Source organism: Pteropus alecto, unplaced genomic scaffold (assembly GCF_000325575.1).
Source record: "Pteropus alecto unplaced genomic scaffold, ASM32557v1 scaffold76, whole genome shotgun sequence".
Classification (NCBI taxonomy): Eukaryota; Metazoa; Chordata; class Mammalia; order Chiroptera; family Pteropodidae; genus Pteropus; species Pteropus alecto.
Window position 1 is genome coordinate 31,501,450 of NW_006443138.1, and position 15,290 is coordinate 31,516,739.

A 15,290-nucleotide genomic window follows, 5' to 3' on the forward strand; every position below is an offset into this window, starting at 1 on the left:
AAGCTGCTTAAAAGGCAGAGATTTAATAGGCAGCAGCAAAGATTCCTTAGGGAGTTTTCTCTCTCAAAGGGCCTGTGCTTATTAAAATAAATTCCTCTCTCTGTCCTCTAAGCTATTATTCAAATGGTACCAGGAGAACCTTTCTCACTTTCTGCAATTTTTAGAATCACTCTGCTTAGTTCAACAGACTGAGCTTTCAGGGTTTGGTCCATCTCAAACACATCCTATACTCTAAATGCACTGAAGTGAATGCTGGCCAGAGGATACTAATGAATTCAGCTCTTACTTCCCACCATCAGCCCCAAGGGCTCCAAGATTTCTGATGTATGAATATAGTGGCCAACATTGTAAGAAGATTTAAAGCAGGTATTTTTTGCTGTCTGTATTATAAACTGTCCTCCCCAGGAAGCTCAAAGATTCAGATATTCCCGCATGAATCCTTATACCGCCCCGTCCATACATCTCAGTAAAGGTTCCCCATTTTACAGATGAAATCACCAAATTCATCTTGCTTCTTAAAATCCCAAAGAACAAATCAAGCAGACCCAGTCTTGAGTTTAGACCTCCCTCCTTGATCTCTCCTCCAGAAAGTCTTCCAAAACATGTTCCATGGAACATATTGTTACTAGCTATTTACATAGCATTCTCCAATGTGTGGTTCACATACCACTGGCAATGTGGATATATATCTTTAATTTTAAAAGTCATAATTCATTTTAACATAATAAATAAATGCATCTATCATATTGAACCAATGATTGCACAGATATTGTTGCTTTAACTAAAAAAAAGTTTTTAAAACAGTGGTATATGGACATGACAGAAAGAAACACAGTAGAAGGATGACTCAGGTTTGGAGTTGGTACAGAGCAGAGTTAGGGAGATGCTGCCCAAACTGCCTCAGTCTGGTGAGGACTGAGCTGGAACACCAAGGCCACTCCTGTTTTCAACAGCCCCACTTAGCAAAAAGAAAAAAAAAAAAAGAGGCTCACATAAAGGGCCTTAAAATGAAATTAACATGTCCACTCAGGGTTCCATCAGCTCTGTCTCTGACAGTGAGCCCATACACTTACCTCTGCCATGGGGCTGTGGACTGGGGAGAACAGAACAGCCTGCTCTACAGGGGACCAGGTGGGACTGGAGACTCGGGAGGGATCTGAAAAGAAGAGACACAAGATTGATAAGAGGAAACACTCCACTCCCACTGAAGGCACCTCTCCCAGCCAGCTCCACAGTGAGGGAGCACCTGCAGAGACTGAAAGGAAAGCAAAGGGAACATCCTTCCCCAGGGCACCCCATATGCAACTTCTGCTCTTGTCAGGAGTGCTGGCTTTTTGTCATGTGTATGGTCTGTGTTCGAAGCTTTGAGATGTACCTTCTACCTTTTTATACCTCAAATAACATACAGAGAGGGGCTGTGTGTACAGCCATGTGCAGGGCCCATGCACAGTGACGGGGAGGAGGCCATTTGGAAGCCAGCGTGCAGTGTGCAGGCTCTGCTCGAGGACCTATGCCCTTGGTGCCACTCGTCTTCACGTGGCTCTCACTAGGAATTCTGGGAGTGGCTTCTCCTGCAATAGTGGACCCACCTCTCTCTTGGCGCCATGCTGTGACAGAGGGTTGCTCTTCCTCATTTTCTGAGACCCTCAGCTGTAGCTCCGCTTCGGCATCTGATGGGACATCGACAGACCAGTGCTGATCTGGCAGAGGGAAGGGAGAACACAAAACTCGTGTTAGGCCATGTTCCTTTCCAGTCTCCTGCCTTCCTTGGAGAACAGCACAACGACTGCAGGCCTGGATCTGGCTCCTTACCCCAGCTGGGCCTTTCCTGATGGTCCCCACCCAGGTTCTCACACTTGGCCAAAGCACATCATCCTCTGCAACTCTCTTCAAAGCCCATGGTGCTCCACTTTCTTTTGCAATACAGCCAGATGACGTGACAGGCCACGACAGGAAGCAGCACACTGGGCATGCCTGTGGCGGGGCAGGACTTGCTTCCTGGGCCTACTGCCCGTGTTTCTCTCTTGTTAGCACTTCCCGGCCCTGCCACCCCAACACCAGTCAAGGCCTCTGCTGCCTCACAATCTTGCCTGAACTATTCTCATTTTTCCCAGCCTAGTCTCTGCTCCTTGTTTCCCAACAAACCAGACTATAATTCTTAAAATACCATCTCCTTGTACCTAGCTTTCAGAGAGCATTTGCTCAGTTTCTGAACCACAACTATGAATGCAGGCTTTGTCAAATGGTAGCTTATGGGTGGGTGAAATTACACACATTCAAGTTAATGGCAGAATAAGGAACGAACCAGAACAGCAGTTGGCTGCTTCCCCTGAGCTCCCTGCTTCTGTTTAATGTGTACTGTTTTTATCTCTCCTGAGTTCAAAGCACTCTGACCTGTCCCCCAGTGGAGAACAAAAAGGGTAACCATGAAGGTGGAGAGGGGAGGCGCTGGGGACCCCCATACCATCATCCAGCTCAGCACCAGTGTCCCCAGTGTCCCCATTCTCTGCTGCCTCCCCTTCTATCTCTGCTGGCTCCGAGTCCACATCTTCCTCCAGGTCATTCTCATCAAATGGGACTGTAAAGCAGAAACAGTCAAAGGAAGGAAGAAAAGGAAAGACAGAAGGACAGGCAGACTGCCTTTGCAGGTGGGAAAGCTACAGTAGTGCTTCTCCCATGGCCATATGAAGGCCACCAAGAGAAGCGAGAGGAAAAACTCTGAAGTATTTGGATTTAGACCCAAAGGTGGACCCTAAGGTGAAGTCAGTCAGACCTGGGCCCTTTCTAAATACCTGAGACTAGCATTTCTTGGCAAGCCGGGCCAAGTGGAAGGGGAAGAGCAGCTTAAGTCCAGTCATTTTCCTCTTCCTCAAGAGGCTGCTGTAAGAGCCCTGATTTGAGAAGGACAGAAGGGAAAAAGCTGCTTCTCCAGGCCCAGGCCCGGCAGGCATTCAGCTGTAAAATCAGCAGCAACAGCTTACAGGCTAAGCACTGTGTTGACCGCTTCACATGTCACGAGTCATTTAATACAATTAGAGGGACCATTTCTAATTCCTATCAGGGAGAAAACTGAGGCCCAGACAGCTTAGGTAACTTATCATGGTCGCACTGCTCAATCTAGCAGTTGCAGTGTTATGTGTAGGTGAAATCTCTGTTGGAGGAGTGACCAACAAAACTGCCCAGTGCCCCATGCCTCCCTTTCAAGTGGCAGAGGTGGCAGCTTTGCTTGGATTAATTTAGAGAAAATACTTTTCTAAAGCATAATGGAGAAGGTGAGGGGATATGTAAAGTTCATTTACTGGACTCATTTTACAGTGCTGCAAAATGAGGCAAAGCTCTAATCAACTTCACTTTTCCTGAGAAGGAACCAGCCCTAAACACACACACACACACACACACACACACTCACTCACTCACTCACTCACTCACTCACTCACTGTCTTCTCCCAGCCTCTGCGAACTAAGAACTCACACTAACAGTCTGGAGTAAGAGAAAGCAATTAAGAAAGCAACGAGCACTGCTTTAAAGGATGCTGTGAAATACCAGTGCTACCCAAGACTAACAGTATCCATTTGTCAGGGTTCCTAAGAGCTTCTCTAGGGTTCTAAGCATAGCCATCTTCATATCATACTTAAACATTTTCATTTCAGGAAAAGAAGTTATGCTCTAGTTTGCATATACAAGAGCCTGAGGATCAAAGCTCAAGGGAGGATGGTTGGCAGAGGAACTTGCTGTGTCACAGCTGGATGGACTTCTTACAAGGCTGTGCCGATGCAAAGGCAATGACCAGGTCAATGTCTCCTCACAGGCCAGCTTCGTGAATCTGCAGTGAGTGTGGCACAAACACTGAGAGTAGCCACTGAGGTCAGTGTACAATGAAAATCAAAGAAGTGCCTGCCTTTGAGGGGGCGAGGAGAGAGGGAAGAAGCACCTTGATCATGCTGGTAATGTTTTATTTCTTGGCCCAGGTGGTAGTTACATGAGTTTTTGCTTTTAATAATTCCTTAAGTTATATACTCTTCTAACCGCCTCTTGTGTATACTGACCTTACTAAAACTAAGGTGCTGGTTCACATCTAGTTTTGGAGAACTGTACGAAAGAGGTTTGGAATAACAGTCCAGGTTCCGGGGAGAGATGGGAGAGTTCCAAGACAAGTTCTACGCTGGCAAATAGCTAATGTCACATTCCTTCTCTGAGATAGCACAGCAGACCATGAAGCTGGCAATGCCAAGATACTTTCTATATGAAAGTAGCATCTTCTGGGAAAATACTGGGGGAAACTATGCAAATATTTCCACAGGCTCAAAACTTCTGTATGGTAATACTACAGTTGGTCACTCAAGAAAGTCAGTTCATCAATGCCAGGGAGTGGGACTTCTGAGGCACAAACAAGTCTCTGTGCTCCTTCCACCTGACCTTTCTGTCTCAAGAGTGAGTTCTTTGTTGCACTACACCATTGCCGAGAAGGCTGGCAGACACCTCTCCTCCCCAAGATTCTTTCTCCTTTGTAGCCATCCCAACCCAGTGAGAAGAGAGCTTGGATGTGTTGTAGAGAGGGCTTATTGTGCCAACATGTGTGCTGGGAAGGCTGTGTGAGTGCCTGGGTATTGAGGGGGCAATTTTGCATGGTTGTTGGCAAGTATACAGGAAGCAAGCACAGAGGATACTAAGGCCCAGGATGCCCAGTGCACAAGGCACATTGCACCAGATCGGCCTCATTCCAGTCCTGGCCCCTTGCCCTCATGTGCTTCTCCTAATTAAGAATCTCTACTAAGAACTGTTTACTGGGGAGTCAAAAGGGTGAGAAGCCTACAGTCTACAGGAGCACTCTGAGAGGAACAATTGTCAAAATTATCCAAAACAAACAAATGAGGAATATCAACACAGCAGTAGCAGATGTTGAAAGAGATGCAGCTTGAGGGATGCAACTGGGGGATTAAATCCAAGTTAAGATGGAGTGCAGGGTGCTAGAAGCTGCCGCATACTACAGAAGCCAAGAATCGCTGCCACACTTAGCTCTTGGTTTATCTCAGCTGCCAGCTAGGAAGTCCTGACACCTTAGCCTTGTCCAACCATCCTGGGGACACAAACTAACTAGGAGAGTGTGACCAGCAGTTTCTGTTCACAGAGCTAAGGGCTCTCCCTGTGGCTCTGTGGGAAGGTACCTCCTGACTGTGTGCTAGTGTCCATTCACCCAGCTGCCTATGAGGGCAATGAGTTGACCTGGTAAGAGGCTGGTGGCAAGATCCATGAGCTCCAATTCTGCCCAATCCAGGAGTAACCGCTGGGACAGTGGTTCTTATGAGGGGCACTACTACCCTTCTTCGACAGGTTATCTGGTATTATGCAGAGGCGTTTGGGTTGTTCTATAACTGGGGAGGGCGGGGGGAGGCTACACTACTGACATTTGAAGAGCAGAGGCCAAGGATGTTGAATGTCTTGCAAAGAACTGTCATGTCTAAAATGCCAGGAACCCCTTTGAAGGGGAATGCCTCTCCAGAAAAGTTTAGGAAAGACAACCAAGGCTTCTCAGCTACTTCTTGGCTTAAGTACTTAAAGAGATACATGCACCTCAGTCCGAAGAACCAGCTGATGCTATATCTGGTTATGTCCAGCCTGTCCCTCTCTTTAGCTGAACATCTGCCAACCCTCTGCATTCCCCTTTTTACTGATAAGTTTTCCACAAGTTGCCCTGAGTATTGCCTCCTTCTCTTATACTTCGGTAGGTTTGTGGAATATTAACTGACTCCTCTACTTTCACTCTCAATTTCTACAGACTTTAGATCTCAGTGCTAAAAATGTTCCTTTAGCTTTGGCCTTTACCACTATTAATTAAAATAAATGTTTGCTTCTGTTCTGTCTATACTATTGCTTGCCTCTGGTCTTCCCTGAAAGGGTGTGGGGTGTGTGTCTTGTCCATGCAAAGATGGGCTGCCTGAGTGAGGCATGCATGTGCCCCCACCCTCCGCCCTCGGCATGCACTAGCAGCAGGACCAGAATTCTAGTGTTAAGGTATCAGCACAGCTGCCGAGAGAGAGTTGTTATGGTGAGCAGGGAGAGAACAAACATCACCAGACTACCTCCGGAGACCGTCTCCAGCCAGGCCTGCACTGCTGCACGGCGTATGGAAGGAAGGTCAGGCACTGAATTTAAAACAGATGATAAATACAAAGTTACACAGGAATAAATGTTCCCAGTGAGGAGAGTCAAGTCCAAAACAGAAGGAAAACTGAGATGATGTTAACAGCCAGAGGCCCGTTCGGCACTGAGGAGGGAACCAGTCCCATTGCGAGCCTATGTGATAGGTATTCAGGATGAAGAAAAGAGGAAAAACACAGGGAGGGTCAATATGGGCTTACAGCTGCAGAGCTCGCCCCAACTTACAGGCCAGTCTGAGGCCCCTGGTCAGCAGGGTCTCTCTCCTCCATTCCTGCCTGTTCAAGTTCTCAAACAAGGAGTGTGGCTTTACTAATAGATTGTGGAGGAAGTAATTTACACTGTTGGGTTTTTTGCCCTCTTCTTTCCTTTTTCTTTAACAACCCATTGTTAAGAGGTTGGTCCTGCCTATAGGTGAAGAATTGGGGTTGGGGAGGATCAAATGCTCACATTAAAGGCTGTTTCATGAATGCAGGTACCACTGCCTTGTATACTCAGAGCCTTGTGGGGTGCGTGACCCTAATGGTCACTGAATGGAAACAAAGATATGTGAGCGAGAGACATAAGTTGATGGTACCAAAGTTCTGTATCTGGAATACAGGTACGCTGAGGATGGAAGGTGTGAGAATGACATGCAGCCACCCTCAATTCTTGATTTTTTTTTTTACTACCTGCTATTTCTTAAAAGAAGCCAAAATAAGGTTCATTTTTATTCTACTGTGGAATATAGATCATCTCACCTACAACCTAGAGCTGGAAATTATGTCAGGTACTTCAGAGGCCTCCTTGATATACATCTCTTCTTAAAACTTCGTTTCCATTCAAACTATGCTCCCCCTTCCCCCATCCTGCCGATGCATTCACATCCAGACATACTCCATGAAGAAAGCACCAGAACATTCTACCAAGTGGAGAAAGAGTAACCCTGCCTAATAATATGAGGGGAAAAACGCAAATTCTTGGTTTTCTTAAGATCAAGTTCATCTTACTACTTTGCATCAGTGGCCAAAGAGCCCATAAGCTCTTAACCCACAGAGAACTTTACATATCCTCAAGAAAAAGCCTAGGTCATGGTTAACATCAGGAAAATGAAATGTTCTGTCAGCTCTTACTTTTGATCAAACTGATGGCTTTGACCCTAACAGAAAAGTTCTTTGCAACGAAAGAGGGTGCAGGGATGGAAGATGCTCCTGGGGGCACCAGGACCTTGGATCCTGAAGCAGTTACCTCTAGAAGTAGAGGACTCAGAGGTCGGTACCATTCGCTCCTCCTCCTCTTTCTCACGAACATGCGTCCAGTGCACGTCAGCCTGGATCTCCAAGGGATCGGCTGCGTTTATGATCTGCTGTAGCCTCTGGCTCCCGGCTACTGTACCAGGTTCGAGGGGTGAAGGAGATGAGGAAGGGAAAGATGATGGGGAGGAAGGAAGGAGAAAATAAACAGTCAAGGGAAGGAAGGAATGAAACACCACAGGAAAGGAAACAAAGAAAAGTTATCGTTTTTGCCAGGATCAGTTAGAATAGGAAAGAGGCAAAAATTGAGAATATGCATACATACACAGGCACACGATAGGCGATTTCTACTCATCCAACTGCATTTCAAGTTTCACATACACTGTTCATTTCATTGAGAATCATACATTCAACTTCAATGCAGAAAGAACTTTCCTTTCTGATACTCTTCACATGACTGCATTTGAGGGATCCAAATGCCCAGTCAGGAAAAAAGAGCAGGTTACAACTGGCCTCGCTGTCCCTCAGGAGGTCATGAGTACTTAGCTGTTACTCAGCACAGTGGGAGATCGCCGAGGATGCACCATTCATGCCCCTTCTGTTGGACACACAGCAAGGTGCTGCTATCTGCCATGTTGACAGCTTCTCCTTTGCGATTTGAATCAAGTAACGAGAGGGGTGGGATGGGACAGTGTCATTCTGCCATGAGACAGCCAGTTCACACAGGACAGAAATTTACTTTCTTGGTACTTTGGTTTTTATCCACTGCAGCTAGAGAGAAAAAGATCTCCCTCCACAATAGGCCTCATGCTGCATGCTGGTCTATGGCAGGGACAGCTACAGGGACAGGATGGAGTTAGGGGAGGCAGGGCTAGGAGAGGAAGCAGAGCTCTATCCTGTAGATTCCCAAAGCTTTGGCAGTTCACTGGAAGAAATAAGACAACACCTCTGTTTTTTCCAAGGTCAAAGCCTTTTTTCTTAAAACCCCACTTGGTGCCCTGCTGATCCCCTCTGGACACAACATCTAGTTTCTTAGCTAAATGAGAACTCACCAGTGGCTCCTTCAGATTATTCTTTCAGTCAGAGCCCAGGGGATCTGCATGCAGCCGCTACCCTGTGGGCTCCCTATAATCAGTGTGTGGACCATGCCATACAGTTCGGTTAAAACAAAGGAACAGCCGGCAACTTAGGGGAGAACACTACAGAAGGGAGGATGGCTTTTCGATAAGCAAGAGCAGGTGCCACCTGATCTGAAGGACTCGGGTTTCCGATGGGAGCCCACTCTCAACAACCTAGATGGACAATCTGCTTTGGCTTCATTACTATAACGACAACTTCTTAATTTTCAAGCAACAGGGAATGTGATATGGGTAGAAAGCGCCAATACAATCACCAAATGTGGATGTGGGCACTAACGCCGTGTGCAATGCAGGGCTGCTGGTCGCTACAGATTCATGGATTTTTTCTAAGGTCAGCTGGCCTTTATGGTGCTGCATGGGGCTGAATCACAGCAAAGTCACCAAATGTCTTATGACTAAAGAAAATAAGTCAAAGAGAAAACACGTAGGGCCTTTCTTCATCTTCATGGCAACAAAGGGAAGAGAGGGAGTCTTCTCCCTAGATAATGTTCTGCTTCCTGTTAATAATGGAAGCCTTTGGGATTTATCTGCCAGCACTTCCTCCTCTCTCAGAGAAATGTTAAAAGGCACAGTGGAGGGAGCTTCTGAGCATATGAACCACTTTTGAGAATTGTGACTGTGACATAAAATTTTCTGCATCAGAGAAAACACCAAGTGATGAAGAGAACTTGCAGCAGAACATACGAGGGGCACAGATGGGGCCACATTTAGTAAGGCTGCTTCTGGAGACTTCTCTGACTTCCTCTTTAATCTCTTCGTCTCACATGCTATTTTGTACATGACCATATGTGAAGGTTGGGCCCAGGAATATGTGCCAAAGCCTGTCAGTGTAGCTCTATAAAATACAGATCTTTTCATGTGGGACCTGCTCTTGGAGGCAGATTTTGGATGGCTGCCAGGGAGCCAGGGTAGAAGGTGGGCAAGGGACAGAGTGGGTACCTTTACATGTACCCGAATCTTCTTTCTTTGACAGATGCTGGAGCCACTGGCCTTGCAGGAGTTCTTTGTCCCAGGGGCAATACTCCCCTTCTACAGCAGGGGAAGCCAGACACCCACAAACACAGCATCAAGAATCCCGCATGGGGATAAACAGAGAGAAAAGAGATGGAGGGAGGAAAGAGAAGAGAAAGAAGAGTTATCTTCAGCGGAAAGGCAATAACGTCCTGTCACTTTCTACACAGGTATCGAAATCCACTGCTCAAGACACCACCGGCAAGAACAAAGGCCCAGTGTTTGGCTGAATTTGTCAGTATGAGCTTCTCAAATTAAAGCTCATTCCCTGCACATTTGGTTTTCACGCCAGATCCAGGTCCAGGAAATTAAGTCTACTCGATGGAAGGCAGGGTTAACCTCCCCTGAAAAGGAAACAGGCTGTGACCCTAAGCCATGTCTGGGGCTAGAAGCTTCTGAGCATATTAATCGCCAGATAGAGACAATGATGTCTGGAATGATATAAACAAAATACCTTTCCCTGAAAGAGCTGTGAACATGCTCACCCTCTGACTAGCAGGAACGCAGCGGGCAGGGGCACCACTGGGCCAGCCATGGCATTGTAGACATAGCAAGTGGAGAAAAGAACCCAGTTCCAGCTTCTGGACTAAGAGCTTGCCTCCTTCTTGCACATAAAACACAGCGAAGAGGGAAGGACAGGACACGGAGCGAGCTGCCTTGGGGTCCTGGCCCAGCCCACATCTTTGGCAGGAAAAGTGCAGGTAGGAGAACCAGGTCTAGAGAAGCTTCTTATGGAGCCTGAGGAAGGGCCTGGCCTCTGATGTGGGCACCTCAGGGTCAGGAGGAGCAGGTCCTTCCTTCTTGCCTGCTTTGCCTCATCAGGGCCAGTGTCTCAGAGCCACACAGCTCTCCGAGACTGGCTGTATAACAGACCCTGGGATGGACCGGGCAGCCGAGCACATCTAATTGCAGGAAGAGCAGAGACAAGTGCAAGGAGTGGCAGAGCCATCTAGTGCCAACTCCACGTGGTCCAGGCTGTCCAGAACTGACTGCTCCTTTAACGGCTGGGAGGAACTGGCGCTTAAAGGCCCACACCCTTCTCCTCCATGCCACACCCTCTTTCTAGAGAGCACACAGTGAACGGACATAGCACAGTCCTCAGGTGGACTCGGGTCTCCACCTGCCTTATTTCTTCTTTACTACTCGCCAGACCTCTGTGTAGCCAAGATGACCCAGGGAAAGAATGACCCTCTCTCTTACACAGGCAAGAAAAGGAGGCAAGTTCTTTCTCATTCACTCAAAGATACACAGAGGCAGAGATAGGGACAGAGTTGAAACATCCTGAGTCTAAATGAGAGAACATTTCAGAGCCAACCAGACCAACTCAGCACTGAACCTGACACTCCTCCTCAGGACACTGCTATGTGTCACTAACTTGGCCCCATCTAGTGGATACGTAGCTCACAGCTCCCTCTTCAGTGACAGTGGCTCTGAACTACTGAGATTCAATGCTTTGCAGCCTCCAATATTGAGGTCTAGGAGTCAGGGAATCCTCTAGAAAGCTAAATTCCCTTTCTTTATTAAAATAAATTTTATTAACTGAAACCAAAGGGAAAAAAAGAGAAAAATGAGAACGAGAAACCTAATTTAGAGGAAGTCCTCGCACTGGCCCTCTACCTTCCACTTCCAATTTCAACTCAGAATGTGCATAAGGGACACTATTCCCATTGCCAACGTTATCCTCTGCCCTTACATCCAAGAGAGCAGCAGAAAGGATGTCTTGGGCTCTGTGAGGGCATGTCCCTGTGACTCCAGCCATGGAAACCTCTGAGGCACAGAACAGGCTGTCTCAGGGATGGACGGGGTCTGAGATAGGAGAAGGGACTGCTTGCTGACCTTCACTAGACTCCTCCTCTTCTTCCTCCTCCTCGCCGTAGTCCTCCTCGTCCTCCTCTTCCTCATACTCCTCCTCTTCGTCATTACCAGGCTCGCAGCTCTTTGAGGCCTCCAGCTCCTCTTGACTCTTTCCTTTTAGAAGAGCATGGATCCTTACAGCCTCCTTCCAAGGAACGCCACCCAGATCTGAGGTGGGCAGCGGAGGCTCCTCCTCCTCCTCCTCCATCTCGGACTCAGAACTGCTGTGGGAAACAACCATACAACCAAAGTGAGGGAATGACAAAATCGAGAAGGGGACAGTTAAAAGCCACAACCGAAAGCAAAATATCCCAGCAAAGCACCTGCTGGGCAGGAAAGGAGAGGACACCCTTGGAGAGGCCGGCCTGCTTCCCTGCCTAGGTACGACACATGAGGGTACAGGAGGAGAGAGAACAGACAGCAAGATGGCACACACACGTGCGAGCAACCTTGACATAACCCATGTGAGCAAATGGCCCATTTGGTGAGTGCTCTGTTCAGAGTCCAGTCTCATGGAGGCCCTCAGAGGCTGTAAGGCATGGATCCGTTTTGATATAAACTCATGACCTCAGGAATCAAGAATGGAGAGGAAGTCTCCTTTCATTGTGATCCACTATTTGGTTTGAGGAACTCAATTCTACTTGACTCAGATGGGTTGAAAGGCTCTTGTGAGAGCCATGGTAGGGCAGGAGGAGCCACAAGAGGCTGAATGAAGTCTTAACCACAGATTCCAAGGATGATAACAACAGTGATGACCAGCACTCATTGTGCCCTGGTGACATGCGCCATGGCACAAGACATTGCACATGGATTAGCTCATGTAATTACACCATAACTCTAAGACACGGCTACTATGATTATCCCCATTCTCACAAACAAGGAAATGAATGTAAAGAGGCTTGGTCATTTGTGTGAAAAGTCAGGATTCCCTTCAGCATCCACACCATCTCATGCTGTGCCCTCTTGGGTGGTTCTCCAGAAAACTAAGAGTTCTTAAGCCACTTGCAGATGGCAGGGTGGCAAATCAGGAGGAGGATCATGAACAGGTTCCTGGCTACCTGACTCTAAGCTCAGAAAATGGAGACCACTAATTTGGGTAGGCCCTATTATGAATGAGGCAGCCTGTTGCATGGAATTCCACTTGAAGTTCCTGGGTAGTTTTCAAGGAAAAGTGGGGAATTATGGCTTTCTGTTTTAAATTAATCCACTCATAATCACAGAGTCTCTATGTAGTCTTCTGTCCTGCCTGACCACTCCTAGATCCTACCCGCTCTGACAACTGCTGAGCAGACTGCTGGAGATGTATGTCATCCAGCAATCTTTACACAGTGGAAATCTAATCCATGCTAAGACTGGCATCCTGCTCAGCAATGACTCACATAATGCCACTGCTGGAAAAGGGGTGAGGGAGGAGAGGGGTCAGGAATATTCATGGTTAGCCTTGAAGGAGGGGCTTTTCCTCATGGTGTTATTCTGATGGAGGGCCAGGCCCCTCTGTGCTGGCCTGTCATCAGTTTTTGAGGCGTCCTCTGTAACCTTGGCTGCCCCATCTGGAAAGCACGCCTGTTTGCTCTCTCAATGACTTGTTGTTCTTTAGAGCCAGGAATGTATAAACACTAAGGACATCAGCAGATGGGCATTACACAAGCCATCGTCATTGTCTGCGGCCAAGTAATCTAGATAGCAATCAGGAAAAAACAAAACTAAAATCATAAAGTAAGTTTTCTTTTGTTTTTGGTCTCTCCCAGAGAAAATAAAAGTACTATTTCCAATGTCTCCTTGGGAAGATGCTCCCCATCCTCTACTCCAAGGAAGGGTCATGAGCTGATGAGGCCTGAGCCAGAGTCTCTGCTTGTGTGAACCCAGAAGAATAACATAATGTCTGTTATGATCAGGTATTTCTGGCCTCCACCCCAAATCTACTGAATCAGAAACTCCAGGGGGAGGGCCCAGGAATCATCTTTCTACCAAGTGTCCCATGTGGTGTTTTCATCAGGGTAATTTGGGAAATTTTGAGCAGTGGATCTCAAAGTGTGGTGTCCAGACCACACAGTATCACTGAGAACATTTTAGAAATGCAAATCTTGGGCTCTACCTCAGACTGACTGAATCGGAAGCTGCCTGCAGTCTGTGCTTTAATGAGCCCTCCAGAGATTCTGATGCAGGTAAAGTTTGATTGGATTAGCCTTCCCTACAGCACGGTGATTTTGAGTCAAACCCAATTTCTGACAGTTAAGCTGCCTGTTTAAGGAAATACAGGATCCCTGCCCTGTCCTTCCAAGTGAGGGGCACCAGTATTGTGCTTAGAGCTAAACAGAGTAATAACACTAACAGCTCAATGGGCGCCAGACACTGTGCCAGTTTCTCTACTTGATTTAATTCTTATAACAACCCTATGAGGTGCAGTGTCTTTTGCAGATAAGGAAACTGAAACACTGAGAGCTTAAGGAACTTGCCTACAACTAGTAGGTGGTGGAGCTAGCCTTCAAGTCCAGGTTTGTCTGACTCCAAAGTCATGTTCTGAAACATCACACTGCACCACCCGCCCCCAACAAGCAGACGCCTAAGTTACGAGTTCTTTAAACTTGTAGAAAGTGATTTTCTGGGTTGGACTGGTTAATTCCTTAAAACTCTGTCATTTCTCATCTTCAAGTCTAACTCCTCATCAAGGAAGAACCGAAGGCTGAAAATGCACCTAATTCTGCTTGGTGCTGTAGAGAAGATGGAAAAAATATATGACACGCTTCCTGCCTCTCATAGCTTTCCCGCAGAAAAGAAGACAAAATCTCTAGCTCCTTCCTCTGAGCACTTCACCTTAAGAGACCATTTTCTTATTCCACATAGAGGCTAACGCTAGTTGTTTCTTCTTTTATGTTTTTAACTAGAATTTAAGTAAGATGGGGGCATTTATTGCACTCTTTGATGCTAACTGATTTCATATTCTGCTCTTCCTATCACATTCTGCCATAAATGCCATGATTTAGCCGCCTGGAATGCCTTTTCTACCTTATTTCAACCTGCTGCCCCATTATCTTTCACAGTTTACAAATTATAGTGGAGGAGGAGTTATTTCTACAGAAAAGAGGTCTGACCCACACTCACCCTGAGGCCAAGCCATTACCTCTTCTTTGACAATAGGATCTCCCACCCCTAACTCAGAATGAGGACTGTCCCTCATCTGAACACAAGAAGGAGTGGTATGTCTCCATGGGTGCTCTGGGTAGAGATGCAGTTATGTGACAACAACATGCACAAAGTGATGGCCGCAGAAATGCAGGTACCAAGGAGGAGGCTGCCCCAGAATGTAAGGAAGGGCTGTCTGTGAGGCCTGTCCAAGAGGCAGTTTGTTCAGAGTGTGTCCGATATCAGGGCTGAGGTGGTGGAATGCAGCTGAAAGTAGCTCTGCCCAGCAAATGCCCTCTAAAAAGCATTCTTGGAACTTAAAAAAAAAAAAAGCTGTTTTCTTCATCCCCACACATTTCCTTCCTCATGACTAAGAACTGTCCAGTGTGTGATCCAAACGCTCTCATGTCAATCTAAAGCCTCCACCAGTCCGGAGCCGTGGCAAGCAACCCCACCACGGAGGCCTTGCAGGAGAGTCTGCAGGCCAATACTGATTTCACTCCATCTTTTTTTTTTTTTATCTTGTTCTCTTTCTCGTTTGCATTTTTTTAGATGTTTCTCTTTTATATTGTTTGCCTATCTCCTTAATAATCTTCTATTGAGCACTCTGAATCCCTCTGTATTGATACTGGCAGGCCTGGGCAGGAAATGAGAATGAAGCCCTGGGGTAAAGACAGCCTCTAGGACACACATATTTTGCTCCTGTGTTTTTTTTTTTTTTTTTTTTTTTTTTTTAAAAAAAGGGAAACTTTGGGTCGACCTAAGAATTTGATG

The 15,290-nt window shown here is 46.8% G+C and overlaps 1 protein-coding gene across 1 annotated transcript in view; it reads right to left on the bottom strand.

Moving 5' to 3' along the window:
- Positions 1 to 15,290, bottom strand: part of MICAL3 (microtubule associated monooxygenase, calponin and LIM domain containing 3) — a 188,923-nt gene that overhangs the window by 32,507 nt on the left and 141,126 nt on the right. The window contains exons 21-27 of the mRNA XM_025041083.1: positions 11,376 to 11,617; positions 9,468 to 9,557; positions 7,385 to 7,525; positions 6,082 to 6,144; positions 2,465 to 2,578; positions 1,590 to 1,700; positions 1,074 to 1,156 (exon numbers count right to left, since the gene is read on the bottom strand). Of these exons, the coding sequence (XP_024896851.1) occupies positions 1,074 to 1,156; positions 1,590 to 1,700; positions 2,465 to 2,578; positions 6,082 to 6,144; positions 7,385 to 7,525; positions 9,468 to 9,557; positions 11,376 to 11,617 (844 nt within the window). The remainder of the gene's footprint in view (positions 1 to 1,073; positions 1,157 to 1,589; positions 1,701 to 2,464; positions 2,579 to 6,081; positions 6,145 to 7,384; positions 7,526 to 9,467; positions 9,558 to 11,375; positions 11,618 to 15,290) is intronic.